Source organism: Hyperolius riggenbachi, chromosome 1 (assembly GCF_040937935.1).
Source record: "Hyperolius riggenbachi isolate aHypRig1 chromosome 1, aHypRig1.pri, whole genome shotgun sequence".
NCBI classification, from domain to species: Eukaryota; Metazoa; Chordata; class Amphibia; order Anura; family Hyperoliidae; genus Hyperolius; species Hyperolius riggenbachi.
In genome coordinates, this window is record NC_090646.1 from 133601588 (window position 1) to 133624456 (window position 22869).

Genomic DNA, 22869 nt, shown 5'->3' on the forward strand with positions numbered 1-22869 from the left:
CATAATCGAGAGATAGGATACCTCTGTGCAGGATTATTTTGAGAGATAAATGAATGTCTTCACTATTTTACACCTGTTTTCAGTACACAACAACTACCATATCATAGTGCAGTCATTTGTAAAATTATGATGCTATTGTGCTGCAGAGAGTGAAAGTAGTAAAAAGCACGAGTATTAAAAGCACGGGTATTAATGGCATAAGCCTTCCCGATAGAGCAGCACTCTTTGCTGCATGCGCTATGGCGCTGTATAAACAGACAGCAGCAGCGATGGGTGTGGCCGGGGCCGGGGTGTGGTTAGGCTAATACATAACACATACAGCAGCAGTGGGAGGCGTGGTCAGGGTGTGGTTAGGGTAATACACCACACACAGTAGCAGCAGAGGGAGGAGTGGTCGGGGTGTGGTTAGGATAATCACGCTGAACTATACCTTGTCTGCTGAGAGTGAGAGGAGGTCAGTTGTATTACTGAAGCTCTGTGGACAAGTGAGAGAGATTTGTGTCAGGACTATCCAGGGTGCTGAGAGGGAAGCCCCCCTCCTGTGCCTCTACCATGGGCTGGGATGTGCTGTGTTTGCTGCTGCTTGTCACCTATCACACAGGTCAGAATGGGAACTGTTTACTTTTTTATTTCAATATTCTAGCATCAGATGTTTGTGAGTTGTAAAGTTAGTTGTATGTAGTGCTCACATCACTAGATTGCATTGCCCCTTGGGCTGTGTTCACTGAATGTGGATGTGTTCACTGAATGTGGATTCTGTGCATTCCTAGTAGCAGGATGTCCTGCATGGCAGATCTGCAATCACCTCGTGTCCTGGTGTCATTTATAGGCTATAGATGTGTTGTCTTGTATGCCTTGCCACGTCTTCCTCTTATGGGACTTTCATTATGATAGGACACAGTCATGGGAAATATTATGCTGTGTGTGATCTTGAATGTTGGATTGTGGGAAAGCCCTTCCCAGCAAGCAAAGGGTTATATTAATAAACTGATCTCACTATCTAGGCATAGACTGTTTACACCTCCCTGTAATTATTAACGTGATGCAGGTGCTGCTGGCACAGTAGTTGTTTTATGTCAGACAACCCCCTGGCTCTCCAGCTGCCTCAGAACTACAAGTCACAAGAACTCTTCTTCCCAGCCAGTGCTGCCATCACACTTTTCAGTGGTCATCATTTCATGGAACTTTGAATCTAAAAGAAGGGTGGCATCTGTGCAAAAAATCGAATTGAAAAGTTAAGAGGAAATTTAAGGGTTGTTTCACGACAATCGATAGCCGTTTAAAAAAGTCCTAGGTTAATAAAATTAAATGGGCTATTACATTCTGGGATTATGTGTTTTTTAAAAAATCACAAAAGCGCAGAAAGTATAGAAAAGCAAAATTGCTGTGTAAATCAAATTGATTGCATATCGCTCCAAAATTGCAAAATGTTGCAACTGGCTTCTATAATATCTGCCTGGAGCTGCTGGGCATTGTAGTTCCAGGGCAGGAGGCAGATAATGTGATAGGTACAGGACATGAGATAAATGCCAGGTAATGGAGAAGCACTAGGATACTGGAGATGTTAGTAGAGTCAGACTGGTACTTTAGATGCTGTTAGAACTGCCAGGCAGGTGACCAATCGGTGGGGAGGATTGCAGAAGAAACATTGTAACCGATGCCAGGGGGCAGTTAGCTTCATTCTGTACTATTGATGACACACAATACCACAAGTATGCCAATATCCTGCTGATGTCTCAGACACGACTCTGTCATTTGCATGCTGAAACAACTTCACATTAGCTGCCAGAGAAAGCATTGAATTCGCTGTGTGAGGGTCACTACTGGCTGTAGAGGAAAGACAATACATTTGTGTTTGTGTTTGTGTGTGAACTTATCTGTAGTAGAGGATTGGTGGTCATTAGCCTGAATGACCAATATCTTCTTATTAATTGTCAGTAGTGTGCTCAGACTTGGCAGGTCATGATGTACACATGGTTATAGAAGGGGTTAAGTCTTGTATGTTTAGCAATTACAAGTCTCTGTGATAATTTGCATAGTGACGGTTATTATTAGCATTGATTTATATTACAGGAGATTCTAATAATATTGCATTGTGTAGTCGTTCAGTTTTAATAACACCGTGTACTGTGTGAGATAGATATTAGATTAATAGCACTATACTATTTCTTGTTCCACTTTTACACACACCTGTAGCGGAATGGTATATATCATGTCATTAGAGATGGAATGTCGCGAGCAGTTTGTAAATAGATCTGTTGGTGTTTTCTTGCTGTGTCACTTTGGTGCCTTGGAAGGTTGCCGTGGAACTGAATGAAAACTTGCCTGAAACCCTAGACATGCCTTTGTACAAGGTGCTGCAAAATGAGTGCCTTAACTAGTTGTTAAGGTTACAAGACTGGAGATAAGGGAGGCTGAGACAACAACACAAGTGGCCCCACAGATAACCTTCTTCAATAGATACTTGCAGAGCAAATAAACATTTAAGAGGACACTTCTGTGAATGTGGGTACCGCTTAATTATACCACAGCCATAAAGAGTTTAAAATGTGTTGAGGCTGCCATGGAGATTGCCCACTAAAAGAAATGAGCAGCCAGAGGTCACTTCTGAATAGAATGTTAACAGAACCCACCATAACTTTTCTCTGTGGCTTGATGGGTGAACTAGACCAATGCACTGCACTCTCTGACTAAAGGTTCATATTGACGGCACAGTTTTTCACACTATTCTTTGCGATGAACGATTGTTTTTGCGATATCGGGCAACAGCACTTAATGAAAATGTGTAAAATCATTTTAATGACAGTAGATTACCTGCTACTATTGTTCGTTTTGAACGACCGTCATGTCAGATCGCCGTGCAACTAAATCGGTCAAATTTTATTGGCTTTAGTGAGAATTTGCGCTGTTGCGAAAAATTTTGTGTGTGTCCCGTTGTTCATTTTTGCGACCCACGATTTTAAATGAATGACTGTCGCCACAGATACCCCAATTCATCTTTCAGTGGGTACTTAACTTTAGGAGCCGGTCCGTAGATATTCCAGCAAGCATACTAGCATATTATAGCTATAAGGTGTTTAGCAAACTTGTGTGCCAACTTGGGGTCATAAATTTGAATCCTACGTGCTCATTGTATGGAATTCCGGTAGTTCATATGGGTGCCATCACCAAAACATTCTAGGCTAACTGGCATCTGAACAAACTGACCCTAGAAACTAGGACAGTGCTACTTTAAATCATTAGCTCCTGGGGACAGGGACATATGTAAATGGAACCTTGTACTCTAGAGGAGAGAAATAAATAATTATATATAGTATTGAGCACTAAATTGAGCTCCATTTTTTTTTTAATGTGACAATCACAAAAAGTAGTCTTGTGAATTCAAAGTCGGTTTGAAAGTTGAACTTACCAGTTTGGATACTTGTCTCATTCCCCACTTGAGTGCAATGCAAGTCTTATACCTTTTTATATACCTGTGTGATAGAGACTGGAGGATACATGACCAATATCAGACATTGGTAGAAGTTTAGCAAACTAACTTGACTGCAAATTTAGTTCTAAAACTGTAGAGCGTGGCAATGAAATAATAAAGCAAACCGAACTTACAGAAAGGTGTACTTAGACTGCACAGCATAAGGAGTCATTTTGTTGTATTGTAAGGTTCTCCATCATGATAACACTGCAGTCATGCTGTCCATGTGTTATCACAAACTTCCATTAGTAAACCATTGGGAGGAAGAGTTATCATCCACATTGGAATTCAGCAGACAGTTTGTCGTTATTGCACAGATTTGTGTCTCAATACATTTCCATTAGTAGTAAGAAAGATCTGTAGCCCTTCACTCCATGGGTGCACGCCATACCTTTTTTTTCAATGTTATTTTCAATTCAAGAATTACAATACATGTTTCTGATTGATTCAATCAGATTTCTTAAACAAATAAAAACAAAATCAGTTGTTCTGTACAACTGGTGGTTTCAATCAAATTGCCATAAAATTGGATAATTTTATTATATCGTATGTGTGTGGTCGCATTTATAGCTATTTCAGTCATGTTTGCAGTGTTGCTTCTTTCATCCTGTTAAAGAGGTCTGTTAGTGCAGATAACAATGCAAAATGCACTGAAGACTACTGGTGTCTGCTCATGGACAGTTAATGTATTCTTCTTCTCATCATATTTACCAGAAACTCAGAGCCTGGCTTGCTTTGTGCAGACACCTACAATTCTGCATATTGTATTTTTCCAGGTAGTTATAAGGGGGTTGTCAGTGATTATAAGGTGCCATAAGATGCAGCTGAGGAACCCATTTTGGGTACTCGGAGTTGGAGTCAGTGGTTTTATAAAATTGAGGAGTTGGAGTTGGATGATTTTTGTTTCGACTCCACAGCCCTGGATTAGAAGGATAGAGCTTGTGTTTTTTAATCTTCCTAAAGGACTATTTCAGCTATACATTTGTACCCCTGCTCAACATGCCATACACTAAAAGTGTAAGTTGCATTGTTTTATATAGGGTCATTCCCCATATGTGCTGTACACCAGTGGTTTCTAGGATTGTACTTCAGTGTATTCTCTTGGCTTGGCTGTGCTCCACAGTATAACACATGGACTCCTGGGTTGCATAGTGCAGACGGACCCCTAAAATGCTGAAACATTTTTTTGGGTGAATGCAAAGAACTGTAATGGCAACTGAAGTCAGGGAACCCTGTGCAGTCCAGCACTCCCGCCAGCAGATGGCAGGTATACGGGCTGACTGGGGGATGCAAGTAGCGCCTATATGAGTTCTGAGGCGTTGATGCAGGGATCAGCAACAGGGGCCCATATGCAAGTCACTTTTTATCCTGGATTTTCTCCCAGGAGATATTTGTTCAACTTCTTTTTAAAATATCTTTTCAACACCTTGCAATTGAAAAAGTACCAAAAAGTAGTTGAAAAGTACTATTCAAATTATACTGAGTATTTTCATGCTTGGTGGTGGTTTAAAACGCATTTTCTGACAAGGTATGAAAACATCACCTAGGAGAAAACCGAGAGAAAAAGTCATTTGCATATGGGCCCATGTGTTACACGTGTTTCAGGGTACTGACCCAGTTTTGTGTCCAGGTAATAGGCACAATATACATAGGTAATCAATCATTTTTTTAGGCTTGCAGAACGTCTTGTTTTGTGAAAACTACAAATTTATTTTATAGTTTTAATTGAAAATCCTAAATTCAGAAAGTATCAGAATTAGAAAATATTGCCAGTTTTGGAGCTTTAGTTTGCCAAATCAGTTGGAATCATGTTAGTTTCCCAAGAAAAACCTCTACATATATTGTGATTCTGTAGAGAGACTAAATAAAAGGTGTTGTGAGCTGCTGTCTGAATCAATCATTCCAGTCACAGCTTTTACAGCATAGACTGTACACTCACCATGAGGTAGATGCTATTGTTAGATGGTTGCTCTGATATTCATCACATCCCTCCTGCAGGGGGCATTTGATGCTCAGCAGAGATCATTGACCTCTTTTCCATGCTCCCCTGCAGTCAGTGGGAAGTTGCCCTTTACTAGGGACAAACCTGAGGTACTCATACAATATACCAGTTTACGTGATATGGTAAACATGGATTTTTCCCTCAGGCCCCTTTGCGGTACTCTCTCCCGCTGCAGCTCATACCAGTGGCCATTAGTCTCTATGAGACAGGCCACAGTACCTGCAGTAAGTGCTTCGAGCTAATTTTTTTAAATGCTAATTTTTGTGCTAATTTTTTTAAATGGTCGCACCACGGCTATAATGTGTGGTGCGACTTTCCTAGGCCATTGCTAACACTGGATGATCGCACCATGTACAACCAACCTCAATTAATAGTGATTGTTTCCCTACTATGCATCACTTGATGTCATTGTTATTGATTCACCGTGGCATTTCTTGTTGCCTTGTGATACCTGAAGTAGTACAAAGCTGCACAGATGTTGAGCACATGAGGAACCCCATAGCCACTCAACTGATAAAATAAATATCCTTTCCTAATCAATGTTTGCGCAGCATTTTGGCAAAATAAATTCAGAGCACACCTAGTTATTTACAGTATGTCTAATAGTGTGTGGGTTCCTTAAAGTGACTCTGTAACAAAAATTACAACGTTTTTTCTACCATCCTACAAGTTCCTAAACTTATTCTAATCTGTTCTGGCTCACTGCAGCACTTTGTACTATCACGGTCTCTGTAATAAATCAATGTATCTTTCCCCTGTCAGACTTGTCAGCCTGTGTCTGGAAGGCTGCCAACTCTTCTGTGCTGGTCTGTTCCTCTATGCACACTCCAGTGTGTGTTTTATTTACATAAGCCAGCAGCTTCTCTGCTATCTTATCAGTGATAGAAGAGAGCTGGATAAAAACCCTCCTCTGTTATAGGCTGTGAAAGTAGCTGGCTGACACATACTGAGGGATTACAAACACAGCCAGAGCTGTCTGCAGGAAGCCTGTAATGTTCAGTGCATGAGAGAAGAAGGGGACAGAAGGTAAACACACAAATGATCTTTTGAGATTCAAAAGGAAAGCTGTATACAGCCTGCTTGTGTGTATGGATGTATTTTCTATGTGTGGACATATTGTACATCAATCTACTTCCTGTTTTGGTGGCCATTTTGTTTGTTTATAAACAAACTTTTTAAAACTGTTTTTGACTACTTTTAATGCGGTGGGGAGCGGCGAAATTGTGACAGAGGGTAATAGGAGATGTCTCCTAACACACTGGTATGTTTACTTTTGTGCGATTTTAACAATACAGATTCTCTTTAAAGGGAAGATCAGAGGTCAAAAAAAAAAATACAACTTACCCAGGACTTCCTCCATTCCCTTGCCACAGCTTCGCTCCCAGCCAGTGGCCCAGGGTCCCCTTCATTGGAGATGCTTCTCCAGGTCGGCATCTTTGGCACCTGAGCGAGTGCCACGCTGCTGGTGATTGCACTAACATGGGCTGGAGCGTTCTGCGCAGTACACTCCAAGCCACGTGTGCGCAATTGTGAGCAGCACGGCCACATGCTGGTGCACGTGCAGAAGATGCTGACCTGGAGAGGTCAGCATCTCCAACGGAGGGGACCCTGGGCCACTGCCTGGGAGCGAAGCTGTTGCTAGGGACATATCGGCTGCAAGGGGGCTGGAGGAAGCCCCAGGTAAGTTTAACTTTTTTATTTTTTTGACCTGGGGTCTTCCCTTTATGAGCTAATCCGATGATGTGATAAGTTTCTCAATTGCTTCCAATAATGCACAAAAGCGTAATGTTGGGAACACACGATGCAATTTTCCACCTGATTAATGGGTGATCGGACAGGAAGTCGTACCGTGTGTACAAGTCCAAACTGCTCCCAATCGACAAAGGAATTGATTTTCCAATGATAACTTCGCAAAATCAATTTCTTTCTCGATCGGAAACAGGACATGTCGGACATAATCGTCCGATTCTCATCGATTGAATGGGAAATTGCATCATGTGTTCCCAGCATAAAACAGGCTTTGAACCCATATGTTTGCCTTTAGTAACAATACACTTGTGCTGAATGCAAAAAAAGCGTCTTTATTTTACCGTTCCCCATTTCCTTTGTGGTGCCCAGGTTAATAAGGGCATAAAACACAAGTTAAATCCTGTATGGATGGCTAGCTAATGGAGGCATCAAAGGCTAATAGCCAGTCAACTGTTGTTTGTATGCTATAGTCTTCTAAAAGCAAATATGGATTGGAATTTACAAGCAAGCTTTGTACATACACATACCTATTGTGCATTCAGGTAATGGGAATTGGTTGTATGCATGGATTAAACACATACCTGTACGTCTTGTTAGTTAGACCACAAGACTTTTTTCCTGCTCGCGTAATGAAGGTAGTAAATGTAAACAGGAACCACATGACAAGCCTGCGATTGCTTAAAGAGAGAGATTTAATATGGTGATTTAATAAGTTAATTAGAGCTCTGGGTAACCTAGGTATATGTGCTGCTTAATAGATTGTGATTGTAAAGTATGTTTCAGCTCAGAGCTCCATTGTGTTGTGTTGGTTTTACTGCCTGTAGATGTAAAGTGTCTGTAGATGTAAAGACCTGCTATTAATATAGCTTCTTCTACTCACTCCATCAACTCCAGTGTAGGAAAGGGACAGACTGCTTACTGACATGTTACAAAACTGATTTCAGCACTAAATAGTGTTTTGCTTGCGCATGCCTGTTATTACTTGTAAGGTTGCCCCTGACGTTAAAGGGAACCAAAGTGAGAGGATTATGGAGGCTGACATGTTTATTTCCTTTTAAGTAATGGACATTCCCTGGCTGTCCTGCTGATCCTCTGCCTTTAATACTTTAAGCCATAGAACCTGAGCAAGTATGCAGATCAGATGTCTATGACAAAGCTGACTAGATTAGCTGTATACATGTTTCAGGTGTGTGATTTAGACCCTGCTGACCAGCAAGATCAGCAGGCTAGCCAGGCAACTGGTATTGTATAAAACGAAATAAATATGGCAGCTTCCATAGGTTTCACACCACGGGTTCCTTATATCAGTTCTTGATGACAATGCTGGTAAAATTGGGCAACATCTGACTTCCAGGTACTAGAAGGACAGCGATCCTTCTGTATTAAGTGTCTGACTCTGTGCCTGTCCTAGCAACTAGTCAGTTTCTTATTTTACTGTTTCTTGGGCTAGAGGATGTTAATGGGATGGATCTGCAGTTTTGCAGCTAAAGTCTGTCATCCGGATTAGTCCATGGCCAGTCTTTCTAGAGATATCTGTAAAGCTTATGTGCACATACTAGACTCTCATTGCCAAAAAGGATTGTTCACGGCAGTCTGTTATGTGTACATGTGACCTCATTTTCAGCAATGTGGGTTGGAAAATCCTTGGCCACAATGGCCAGTTGTACCCTTGTTTGCCCCCTAAAGATCTCCAGCTCCTTATCCTCTCTCCACAGGACAGAGGAGGCTGCTCAACAGAGAGCCCATCTTCAGGTGTGTACAGTGATCATGGGTAAATGATTACAAAAGACCTTCTCAGGTGATCTATATCAATCATGTGTGGTTTTATCCAGGGCTGTGTTACGAGCAGGGCTATGGAGTCGTAGTCGAGGAGTTGGAGCAATATTGGGGTACCTGGAGTTGGTGGTTTCATCAACTGAGAAGTTGGAGTCAGATGATTTTTGCACCGACTCCCCAGCTCTGGTTACAAGGTGTATTGACATCTGTATCTAAAGACACCTGTTGCTTTAAAGAGGAACTGTAGCCAAAGATTAAACTCCATCCCAATCAGTAGCTATTACCCCCTTTCCCATGAAAACTCTTTACCTTTTCTCAAATAGATCATCAGGGGAATCTGTATTTCTGCTATTGTGTTGAAATCCCTCCCACAGTGTGATGTCATGACCAAGGTCCTTACAATTTGCTGTCTGTGAACCTTGTTGCATTGTGGGAAACAGCTTTTTCCAACTGTCAAGCAAGCAATTGTTCCCTCTGTGCATAGAACTCTTAGCAAACGTATAGATTACACAGAGGTGGGTTTGTGTAGCTCAAGCCTGTACTATTATCACAGGAAATCATAGTTCCCCAAAGTGACTGCTGGTATCTGGGTTGTTACAACTGGCTTACTGGTTCCATCTTTCTTTATGCTGTTTTCTATCAAATGGAGATGAATCAATGAACTGATTGCAAAATAGGAAACTGCTCTTGTCTAAGTCCCATTTCCAGCTGAGGAAAATTTGTCTTGGCTGGAATAATCCCTTTCACTAGAAATCTTCATCATTTTCTAATGACTTGCTTCTTAAAGCCTTTTAGTGTTATAACATGTTCTGTTAATCTCTAACCACAGAGCAAGTTGGGCATAGTTCTGTATAGCCATAGGCAACTGGACAGCCTGCTTTTGTTCTGGACAGCTGGAAAACCACAGGCTCTGCCCTTTATGTAACCTTTGTTTATAGGCTTGATGTCCAGTTGTTTTGGAGAGACAGTAATTCTTATGAGATGTTTCATCCATGTTGAAGGAAGGTCTCTAAGATTAAACAGTCTGGTCCACACAGTATTATCATCAATATCCTATTACAACCTAAGAACAAAATCAAGGCACAGACCTGGCAAACAGTGCTCACAATCTAGCAGCACTTGCTTAAAGCGGAATATAACCCTGCATTTCAACTTTGCTCTAAAACATTATTTACAGTATATTATGTGCAACCAGCATTTTTTCTTTACTAGACCAGCATTGGAAGGGTTACACAGAGCTTTAAAGTTCCTCGACAGAACTGCAGACACATCTGAAGCTGACATAGATACATTTTGTTTACATAAATGTATCTAAGTGTGGCATGTGACTCACTCTCTCTGACTGAGAAGGAGCTGGAGGACAGCCAAAGAGTGTGTAACATTTATCACTTGTTACATTTTATGTAGTTAAATGTATCTATCTGAACTTCTGCATATCTCTCCACGGAACTTTAAACCTCTGTGTTTAACCCTTCCAATGCTGGTCTAGTAAAAAAAAAATGTTGGTTGCATATAATATGCTGTAAATAATGTTTTAGAGCAAAGTTGAAATGCAGGGTTATAATCCGCTTTAAAGAGAACCCGAGGTGTGTTTAAAGAATGTTATCTGCATACAGAGGCTGGATCTGCCTATACAGCCCAGCCTCTGTTGCTATCCCAAACCCCACTAAGGTCCCCCTGCACTCTGCAATCCCTCATAAATCACAGCCATGCTGTGAGGCTGTGTTTACATCTGTAGTGTCAGTCTCAGCTGCTCCCCCGCCTCCTGCATAGCTCCGGTCCCTTCCCCCGTCCCTTCCCTCCAATTAGCAGGGAGGGAAGGGATGCAGGCGGGGACCGGAGTTCTGCAGGAGGCGGGGAGAGCAGCAGACTGACACTATAGTGATAAACACAGCCAGCTCTGACAAGCTGTTTGTCAGCAGCGTGGCTGTGATTTATGAGGGATTGCAGAGTGCAGGGGGACCTTAGGAGGGTTTGGGATAGCAACAGAGGCTGGGCTGTATAGGCAGATCCAGCCTCTGTATGCAGATAATATTCTTCAAACCCACCTCGGGTTCTCTGTAAAGAGAATCTGTACTCTAAAATTCTTACAATAAAAAGCATACCATTCTAGTCATTATGCTCTCCTGGGCCCCTCTGTGCTGTTTTTGCCTCTCCCTGCTGCAATCCTGGCTTATAATAGCCATTTTTATCCAGTGTTTACAAACAAAAGACAGAGCAAGTGATACGCTGAGAGTAAGCTCAGTGTGTGAGTCATACAGAGTGTGCAGGGGGCTTGGAGAGGGTGTGTATAGCTTCTATCCAATCACAAGCAGCACAGCACATTCCAGCCTGGCTGCCTCAGCCCGACAGAGTCGACAGAGGAGAGAAGATTAGAACATATAACAGAGATAACACAGCCACTGTGTAAATAGGAAAGTCTGCAGTTAGACAGAGCACATTAGAACAGGTATAGGAACTTAAAGGATAGCAGAAATAAGGATGAACATTTTGTTACAGAGTCTCTTTAAAAGTAGCAAAACAATTCAGAGGGTGGCCACAGAAACCACTATCTGGTTGGAAGTGCAACATGTAAGAACTATGCCTGTTCTGTCATTTATGTGATGGGTTTGGTAAAGGAGGACCCATTTGAGTTACAGAAGTAGGGTCCGCTCATCACTGGTACAGTTAGTGATTAATTTTTTTCTAGCAGGAACACCGGTTTCAATAAAAATCCAAGAGAAGATCTAACACTTTCCTGCTCTGTCAGTAACTACATTTAGGGCGCATTTCCACTTGAGCGGAAACCGCAGCGAATCCGCAGAGTTTCTCTGCAGGTGAATAGTGCGGGGAAACTCTGCCATAGGGTGCAATGGTAACGCCGGCCGAATCGCTACCGCTAGCGATTCGGCTGGCTTTTCCATCCGAATCGGCGCGGGAGGCTGCGGATCCCATAGCCGTGCATGGCACGGCTGATGGGATTCGTCTGCTTTCCCCGCAGACCTGGAAGAGCCGGCGCGCGTCTCGCAGACGCGCGCCGCTCTAGTGGAATCACGCCCTTAAGATTTCAGCAGGAGTTTAAAAATTCAACTTGCAAACCATGTAGTTACTTGTCATTTTAGTCTCCTGAAATGTTTAGTCATTTTTGGGGCTCTTTTAGACTGCGCTGCATTTTGCAGACATCAAACCAACAAACTTTGATTCCAGTGAACTAACTGTACGTACGCTGCATTTTGCAATCTGATTCTGATTGCTGAAACATTACAAAACACAGGGTACAGTTAAACCAATGGAAATGGCGGCGACCACTTCCATAAGTGCGATCCGTTTGCTGCACAATTTTTCCCGAGTGCAATTTATGTCCTGCTGTGCTTTGGGTGGGATTGCGGTCCTATACTGAGTATAGTAGCTCAATTGCAGTAGTGAATTTTCCAAATGCATGCAAATCGCAAGTAGGCAAAATAAAGAAAATTGCAGGAGCCCTTTTATTCTAGTGCGAAGCAACTGCGATCCGATTTTACCTGATTACATAAGTCCTGAATGCTGCATTTTTTTCTGCCTTTCTCCTTGTATTCCTGCCATCCATTGAACATCACAACAACATCGTATTGTGTTTGTGTTTTGTGATTTACAGTATAAAAAAAGCCTTCCTTTGTCAAAACTCTTTTCCAAGCATTTTGCACAAGTAATGTAAACCATGAGGTCATTGTTTTCTAGATAATGCTAGTTGGCCAGGTCACTGTGCAAAACGTTTACTATGGGTACTTGAGGCGTCTCATGCTTTAAAGGGACACTTAAGTCAAACAAAAAAAAATGAGTATTACTCACCCATGGCTTCCAATAGCCCCCTGCAGCTGTCCGGTGCCCTCGCCGTCTCCCTTCGATCCTCCTGGCCCCGCCGGCAGCCACTTCCTGTTTCGGTGACAGGCTGGGGACGCGAGTGATTCTTCGCGTTCCCAGACACATTAGCACCCTCTATGCTGCTATATGGTATATGATATATGCTATAGCAGCATAGATGGTGCTATTGTGGCCAGGAACGCGAAGAATCACTCGCGTCCCTAGCCTGTCAGCTCCTGTCACCGAAACAGGAAGTGGCTGCCGGCGGGGCCACGAGGATCGGGGGGAGATGGCGAGGGCACCGGACAGCTGCAGGGGGCTATTGGAAGCCCTAGGTGAGTAAAACTCATTTTTTTTGTTTGACTTAAGTGTCCCTTTAAGGTTCACACACACCGTCCAACTATCTGTCCAACTATCTACCAAACTTGTCTGTTAAGCCCCATTCACACACTCGCGGTCTTTTATGCAGCACAACTGTCAAACAGCTTTTGTTGTGAAACAAGTTGAAAAGACAAAAAAAAAGTATTTTGCCATTGTTCAAAAAGCTGATAAGACTGATAAGAAGTCAATCCAACTGTTGGATTGACTTCTTATCAGTCTTATCAGCTGTTTGAACAATAGCAAAATACTTTTTTTTAGTTGTTTCAACTTGTTTCACAACACAAGTTGTATGGGGCTTAACAGACAAGTTTGGTAGATAGTTGGACAAATAGTCAGTAGGTGTGTATGAACCTTTAGGCTATCTGCAGCTGCAGCACTTGTATTGGCTTGAAGAAGTGGGGGCAGTTGACCCACGAAAAGCATTGCCTGTGCAATTACATTTTTAATGAGCTTGTCAATATTAAGGGAAGCCACCACACCGTGTTGATTTCAGTGTTTTTTAACTATATATACCTTTTTACCCTTTATATTTACTATGAGTAGTATGTCCGGTAGCCAGTTCCTTCTCTCCCATCTCTGCCCAGTGCAGGAATGATTTGCATATCCCTGTTCTTTCTGTATAGTAGCTGATTGCCTGATTTCTGCTTTCTGATGCAGATTGCAGGTGTGAATTTATTGAGGAGTTCTGACAGCACAGAAGACAAGAGGCTTGATTTACAGTTTACTTGTAATCACAAGCAGTGTTGGTGTTAATGGTTGCTTGGGCTTCACTGGTATTTTTGGAATCATGACCCCAGTTAAGCGTAAAGAATCGTTCTCTTTTAGTTAAGAAAGATGATGCTGTTTTATTTTTAATGCTGAAGTAAGTTGCACTGCTCTGTCTCTTGAATGCTATTATGGGTAGTAATTGGGTAGTAATTGAGCATCGGTTTAATGACATAATTTGACTTTGGGGGAGCTGGCCTCAGTCTGAAACCACTAAGCGTCTCCACTGTGCAATCAAGAGGGGTTTAAGTGGACAGTAAATGTTAATTGGTCCTTGAAAACCTCTTGTTATTAGACATTCCTGCACTGACCATACATGTATACTAGCCTTTTATGTGTCTTGCCTTGCCTGCGGTCCAGGATTGTAAACTGCAGAGCACAATCTAGCAGAAGGGACTCTGCGCTGGCAGAAAGCTATGCACGCGCTAACTGAACAGTCAATAAGTGTTGGCTTAGACAGAAACACTATTCTTTATTTCCGTGTGATGATTATGAGGTAACATTGTTGCTGTGGGTAAAAATCATTTCCTACACATACCTGGTTTGCCAGCACTCTACCTGCAGCCTGCCTTCTCCCAGCCTGAAAAGATTGCTGGCATGAAAAAATAGAAAAGACTCAAATGCTAAAACAATGTTAAAGTTACATACTTGTGTAAGGAGAGGGAAGCCTCTGGATCCTAATAAGGCTTACCTCGCTGTCCTTTGATCCCCTGTTGCCAAGCATGGACCTTTTAAAGATTACCGACAAGGGCTTGTCAGTAATCTGATCAGCTTTGCGCTCCTCTTTGAGCAGAAGCGCGGCTATATTATGCCTGTGTGAGTACGGTTCTCCACGTGATCACTCCTCCCTACAGCTGACTGCTGCTGCCTCCCACGTGATCAATCCTCCCTACAGCTGACTGCTGCTGCCTCCCACGTGATCATTCCTCTCTACAGCTGACTGCTGCAGCCTCCCACGTGATCATTCCTCCCTACAGCTGACTGCTGCTGCCTCCCACGTGATCATTCCTCTCTACAGCTGACTGCTGCTGCCTCCCACGTGATCAATCCTCCCTACAGCTGACTGCTGCTGCCTCCCACGTGATCATTCCTCTCTACAGCTGACTGCTGCTGCCTCTCACGTGATCATTCCTCCCTACAGCTGACTGCTGCAGCCTCCCACGTGATCATTCCTCCCTACAGCTGACTGCTGCTGCCTCCCACGTGATTATTCCTCCCTACAGCTGACTGCTGCAGCCTCCCACGTGATCATTCCTCCCTACAGCTGACTGCTGCAGCCTCCCACGTGATCATTCCTCCCTACAGCTGACTGCTGCTTCCTCCCATGTGATCACTTCTCCCCCACAGCTGACTGCAGCTGCCTCCCATCAGATCACTCCTCTCCACAGCTGCTGCCTCCCACATGATCACTCCTCCCCAGAGCTGACTGCTGCTGCCTCCCATGTGATCACTTCTCACCACAGCTGACTGCTGCTGCCTCCCACGTGATCACTCCTCCCCAAAGCTGACTGCTCCTGCCTCCCATGTGATCACTCCTCACCACAGCTGACTGCTGCTGCCTCCCACGTGATCACTCCTCCACAGAGCTGACTGCTGCTGTCTCCCTCATGATCACTCCCCCCCCCCCCCCCCCCCCCACACCTAACTGCTGCTACCTCCCATGTGATCATTCCTACCCACAGCCTTCTGATGACTCATGCTGTCAGCTTTCTAGAGAAGAGAGCATGATTCATCAGCATGAAGTGGACAAGCAGTAAAATCACAGGGGTGCAAGTTGAGTTGAGCTGCACAGTTTTATTGCAATTTTGAGTACAAAAAGGCAAGAAAAGTGGCGCTATGGTTTTAAGCAGTAGATAACAGCATACAGCGTGTGCAAATTGGCAGCAAACAAGTACAATGCAAAATAAAAAGTGCTATACTTATGCTTGCGGGCTGTGGATGGGTGATGGGGAGGCAGCTGTGGGTGCCAGAGGGTGCACGGCTCTACAATGTTTCACAGGGTAACTGCCAAGCTTCTACTGAGGCCGGTGTGCACAGTTTTTATTGCAGTTTTGATTTGAATTGATAAAAGAGAACAAAACACCAAAGGAAGAGGCAGCATCTGGACTTTCATTCAACATTTCTGTGTCAGGAGATAACTGTGAGTTTGCATGCACAGATCCGCTACAGGATCACTTTAATTGTTGCTCCTTCCTGTGGAACTTTAGGCCGCTTTCAGCTGCTCGTGTCTGATGCATAACCTGATTATTCTCTTTTTGGCAGAGTATTTCTTGGCTTGATTGACTGTATTGCTTCCTTGACATGTTGTAGAGCAGCTCGGATTCCCATATACTGCCATTGTCCTTTTGGCAACAAGTGGAGTGGAAGCCGCCTAGACATCCAGCGCACAGCAGTCCTAAGAACTGCCTCCGTTATACACTTATGAATAAATAGTGGCAGCGGTTTTCAGAGAAAATGTCTTCAGTGGCTTGTGAGCAGCAGACAGCAGTGATCACAATTACTGTAAACCATTAGGCATTTCTACAGAAAACCAGCAGCACCCACAGACCTCAGCTGGCACATAGACTTGCCACTATGTTTTTACACCTTTTGTTCATACCATACAGACACATGGCACATATCAGCAACGTGACTCATTTCCTCCAACAAGACATCAGGAAACGGCATTCATAACATCCTGGATGCTCATTGGCTGATCCACGCTGGTGCACATTAGCAGGGAAATGTCTGTCACTTTGTTTCATTAGAAGCCCGTTTTACATAGGCAGATCATCTGGGGGGAAACAGAGAAAATACAGTTTTTTTCAATTGTTAATCTTTCATTGGAGATACGGTGTACTCGTTAATGCGGCTAAATCATCAGGGCAGATAAGTTGTTCTCCGAATAACACTGTGCTCAGTACTTCTTGTATCCTGTGTGCTTTTTTCATTTGGTTGTGACTAGATTCTAACTGATTAGGAGAACCGACTAATTGTTATTGCACGGGTATGTCTGAACATGACTGGACTTTTCTATGATAAGCTGAGGTCACTTCCAAGATGTCTGGCTTTCTGCATTGTGAAGACATCACATGACACTTGGCCTAAACCCCTTCCCGCTTTTGCAATAGCTGTACAATATATGCAAATGTTACAGCACAGCTCCTTATACTCTTTAATAGTAATGGAAGTTGGAACTGTAACTCAAGGAGTAGGCAGAGCGGGTAGGTGGCTTTGGCAGAGGTGCCACATACTTTGTCACAGGTGAGAGAGTGCCGTCACTGTTATAGCTGTGTGCTGTGGGGCCCTTTCTAACGCCTTTTCAGCATTTTAGAAAAGGCATTGTACAGAGCCACACTAATCCAACATGCATATAGACTGTTTCAGACTGGTTGGTCCTCATCAGTGCATGGCATGGATTAATGTGGCCAAATAGCCTCATTTTGAAACAGACTCCAGACATTACAGCAGAAAACCTGATTAGGCTTGTGCACCAGCCGGGTAGCCATACATCTCACAGAAGAGCAGATGCGTTGTTGAGTTAAGGTGTGTAAGAACGCTGTTCAAGTATCAGAGAGCATTCCTAATTTCTTGACCTGGAACTGTTGGGACTGGTCTGGAATACCTTTCATAGAACTCAGATTTAGCGCCATGTGGCCATTCTGGGCCCTCCCAGAGCTGAAAAAAACAACTATGCAGAAAGTATTTCTACTGAGATGATGAAATGAAAAACGCCACAGGAGCAATACTAAAAGTGATGGTTTAAAACTGTCCATTGCTTATCTTTGAGTTATTTTTGTATTCAATGTGAAGAACACTAAAAGAAAGAAAAAAATGTTGCGTAATCCAATTCTTAGTTAAAGATTGAATCACAATACTTTTCAATTAGTCGTCGTACCTCCACCTTTGTTTTGTTAGACACGACCCTTCGTAACTATCCATTATAACTTTTTTGTTTACAACAAAATCCGTTTATTCTAACTTTTCTAGAGCTCAAGAAGTCATGTATGAAGATTCTCTATAGCCGCTCACAGCAGGATTGTACAAATATTGGCCAGCCCTCATCATTGAAAAAACTGACGATACCTACACACCTCTCTTTTGCTTATTATTCTTTGTCTTGATGGTTCTTAAGACACCAGAAAATCTTGTGTCGAGACAGCTGTGAAGAGTCTTCTCTTACTATGAAAGGCAGGGAGGAACTTTTCATAGACAACTTGTAGAATATAAACAGTGGGGAAGGGAGGTGCGGCGTGCGTAGGAATTGGCTGTCAGGGTTTATTAACTTGAAAAGATGGAGGGATCTGAAAACAGGACGTTCAGGTGTAACACCATACAAAGCTCATTAAGGCTTTTACGGATCAGCCGCATTGCAAATGTGCGACAAGCAAGAATAGTGTAGGCATTATTTGTAGTAAAAGTCTAGTTGAAAAACCAAATCTGACATTTTCGCTAAGAATAGAAAATATGTTTTGTCCTCTGTATACCTCCCATCTTATGACACGTACACGCATCACACTCTGATTATCACGCAAAGAAAACAATCTTCAGTCTTGTCCAAAGAGGTTTACAGAACACGGCTTGTGTTACTTACTCGGAATTTGATGCATATCCTATAAATTGATTAAAATGGAATTCTGTATGAAGGGTCATGAAAGAGACAGTGAAGAGGAGAACAAAAGGCATGTTCACTAACTCAGATTAACGTTTACTGTTGCTTATCTCCGGAAAAGGGAACTTGTGATCCATCGGGTGTCAGCTTTACATAAACAGTTATGCTTTTATCCTTCACTAGTTAATGTGATACAAGAGACTGCACTTTCTTGTTGCCCTGCTATAGTCACTGATCATATACTTTTTGTTGATGTTGTTTTAGTGTCAGAGCTTTTGTTAGACCTTTATTGCTGCGAGTGCCCTGTTGGAGAGAGATTTCCTTGTTTCCTGTTCTTGGTGACTCTGTCTCTCTGGGCCAGGAAGTAAGGAGAGGATTTCAGTGATCAATCAGAAAGCTGCAAGAACCATACAGATGTTGTGCCCATACACTAGACAACAAGACACAGAACATTTATAGCACACTTTTCTCCTGGCGGACTCTAAGCTCTGGAGCTGCAGCCACTAGGGTGCGCTCTATAGGCAGTAGCCGTGCTAGGGAGTCTTGCCAGAGGGGTTGTCACTGAATAGGTGATGGCTTACTGAACAGGAAGAAGCAAGGTTCAAACTCTGGTCTCCTGAGTCAGAGTACACAGGAGCACATCTGTACACTATGCAGCCACTAGGCGATGCATCAGCAGATAGACCATGAGATAGACTTCACTCTGATCAAATCAGCCTACGCATACACCACAAACCAATTTTCAATAGATCAGAAATCGACCTAGCGCCACTGTATGCCTTGCAGTATATAATGTCCCATAGGATGCTTAAAGGAGTCATCAGGGGGATATGAGGACAATAAGTGCTACTTACCCGGGGCTTCGCCCAGCCCCAAGCTTCCAGCATGTCTCTCGCTGCAGCTCCGCGGTGAGCCGTTCGCCTGTGAAGCCTCCCGCTCCCCGGCGATGGCGCCAGATCGACCTGGAGGTCGCCTGCGCGAGCGGTGCTGTCAATCACTGCCACCTGGACCGGAGGGTACTGCGCCTGGGACCGGGAAGCTTCACAGATGACTCCTTTAAAAAAGTTATTTTAGGAGTAGGAGGATAAATATAATTGTTTATCTCATCAGTTTTCATCTCGGGTTCACTTTAAGTGAGCAACTGTGGTTTCTCAGAATGCATCACTCCTGAATATGCAAATTAATTCTTTATGCCCTTGAAGCCAGGCTTACATCCAGATCCGCTGGTGTATAAAGCGTATAGCTTATACATTTGCAGTCTCATCATCCCAACATGCAGACAGCCTGTTTCTGACTTTTGTTCCTCATCAGTGAATGGCAGGGATCGATATTACTCTATGGGATAGGGCTTTGACGAGTACAACAGAATACCCAAGCAGCTCAGGGTGACCCAGAACCACTAGGAAAGTATAGGGGACCAAAAGAGACCAAAAAGCCCTCCTACTAAAAAGCCCTCCTAATTTGCCTTCCTAAAACAGAAGGTATTTGCGATGTTTCAGCAACTGTGGTTTCCCATGATTAAATCTTACTTATGCTGGGTACACACGTTGCGATTTCCCGCGGGATCGATTGGATCAATTCAATTATTTCCAACATGTTCGATCGGGTTTCGATGGATACAGCCGTCGATTTTGTATACTTAATATCCAAAATCGACGGCTGCATCCATCGAAACCCGATCGAACATGTTGGAAATAATCGAATCGACCCAATCGATCCCGCGGATCGAAAGGGAAATCGCAATGTGTGTACCCAGCATAAGACTTATCTTTAAATAACATCTTCCCTGAGGTCATCTTGTACTTGGCCATCATTTCATACGTGTAGTATTTCCACACAAAGAACATTCCTGGTACACATATTCCTCAGCAGTGTATGGGATGCAAAATACAATGAAACGTGTAAGCTACCTGTGTACGATATTATAGTAAGAACTTTATCATTGTTCCCAAATTAAACATGGCAAAATCCTGGTACCTGTTTGCTCGTCACATGATTGTTTGCCAGTGCGCTGCCTGTGTGTACTGAGCCAACATGGCAGAGTCATGAGGTGAAGTCTGCATGGGCGGAGTACAAGTTGTTCTGTAGCCATCATTTCATCATTTTGGACTTTATGGTTATTAACTGTGTGAATTCTATAAACCTACTGTGTTTTCAGCAGGCAAATCATAAGAGAGAGGCAGAGTTACTGCATGGAGTGCTGATGTCACGGTGCTAGTGCATTTTGTATGTGAACTTGTCATCTAAAATGACAGCTTCACTTACATTTCATCATATGGTAAGAGAATCCATCGCTTCTGATACTCAGAGGAGTTTGTAATGCTACAGAGAGGGAATCAATAATAGAAAAGATGTTTTGACACTTCACGCATGCATTCCAATACTATGGAGGCCGCCATAATGTCATCATTTGTATGCACTGGGACTTTTACATTCAAATAGGGTAGATAAAGAAGGATAATAATGTAGCACAGTGTAATGCTGTGAAATGGATCTTAAAAGCTTTGGCTAATTCATCTTAATATATATAATATTCTTAAGGGGTGTTTTTAAAGTCCCACCGCAGTCACTAATCCTGCCTTAGTTATGTGTAGGTACTCAGTTGCAGAACTTATTCTTTCTGTATAGAAGCTCCTTGATAAGCTGTAAATTACCTAGTCAGGAGCCCAGACTTTGGCCTTGACACGTTCCACAAACTGGCATTGCTATAGGCTGCCGTTTTCTCTGAGACATTCAGTCTGTGCCTACCACACTTAAGGTGGCCACTAATGATCCAACCTTTTTCATCCAATCTTACCATTTCTATGTAATATAAGGTAACTGCCTGAAGTATCCATTCAGTATATTTACTCAATGTACCCTTATAGTACATAGATTTGGTAAGATTGGATGAAAAAGATTGGATCATTAGTGGCCACCATAAGCAGGATAACACTATCCAAACAGCAGTGCCATGCACAAAGCCTATAATTCTCCTACTCACCTTACCCATTCCATTATTTTCCATGCCCTAAATGGTGTAACTATAGCAACCATGGGAAGCCCACTACTTCCCTTTCTGCAGAGTACCCCACTGGAGTAGTTTAATATTTACCTTCTCCATTACTTCTTTGGGTCACCTATGACCAGCCACATGCTCTGTTCTGCACACCTCTGGCTCCTGAGGCATGTCACGTGATCGGGAGAAGGTGGTATGGTAGCACAGAGCGTCACTGCCAGGAAGAACAGAAGAGACACAACGCATCACCGGAGCAGATAAATATCACACTACTCCACTACGCTAGTCTGCTATTTGGGGATATGGTGTTGGGGGGGTGGGGGGGGTTGGATCCCTGAAGGGGGCCCCATGCTAATTTTGCTAGGGAGATCCATTGGGTTGTTAATGCACCCACGCTCAAACTGACAATATTTCAGCCAGAAACACTGTAACTGCACTGGTGTGCTCCGCTGGATGGGAAGGCAGTGTTATCTGCGGTACTTTTACTGTTTTCAATGATACACATTTAAAGTTCCCAAGGGCCAGATCAAATAGTAAGAAGGGCCACATTCGTCCCTTTGAGTTTGACACCTGTGATCTAGGCTAAGAAGCTTTGCTCATTGTCTTTACAAACACTCTTTACAGCTATTTGTATAAGATTGATATACTCTCTCCTTCCCATGTGCTTTGGGATACAAACACAGAGTTAAAAGAGAATTGCATACATAAGTACCATGGAAGTGAGAAGCTGGGACAACCTGTACTGTTTTCAGTAGTCTGAATCTGCATATGGAGTATCTGTTCTCTATGCATACTAATGCTACAATATGCAGTGCTACAAAAAAATGGTTTTTTTTATATTTAAAGGGAATCTGAAGTGAAAATAAACTTATGATATAATGATTTGTATGTGTAGTACAGCTAAGAAATAAAACATTAGCAGCAGAAATATGAGTCTAATATTGTTTCCTCCAGTACAAGAAGAGTTAAGAAACTCCAGTTGTTATCTTTGCAAAAGAGCTTCTCTGATCTCTCCAACTTTTAAAGTTGCAGAGAGCTCTGTCTTCTGAAGCTTATCATCTCAAGTGTCTATCAGTGTATCTTGTTTTTTCTACAGAGAAAAGTTCAAAAAATCTTTAGCCTGCTCTGCGAAATCATTTAGAATGCGTATTGTAGTGTGTAAACTACAAATATTAGAGATTGATGCAATGTTATAAAAAAAAGCGATATAACTGAAAATTAAAATGAGGCTAATTTCTTTGCTACTAATACTCTATTAAGTATCCATCCTACACAACCAATTCATTATATCATATTTTTTTTTCGCTTCAGTGTCA

The 22869-nt window shown here is 42.8% G+C and overlaps 1 protein-coding gene across 1 annotated transcript in view; it reads left to right on the plus strand.

Moving 5' to 3' along the window:
- Window positions 1-464: 464 nt before the first annotated feature.
- Window positions 465-22869, plus strand: part of KIT (KIT proto-oncogene, receptor tyrosine kinase) — a 100892-nt gene continuing 78487 nt past the window's right edge. The window contains exon 1 of the mRNA XM_068278570.1: window positions 465-601. Within this exon, the coding sequence (XP_068134671.1) occupies window positions 553-601 (49 nt within the window). The 5' untranslated portion in view covers window positions 465-552. The remainder of the gene's footprint in view (window positions 602-22869) is intronic.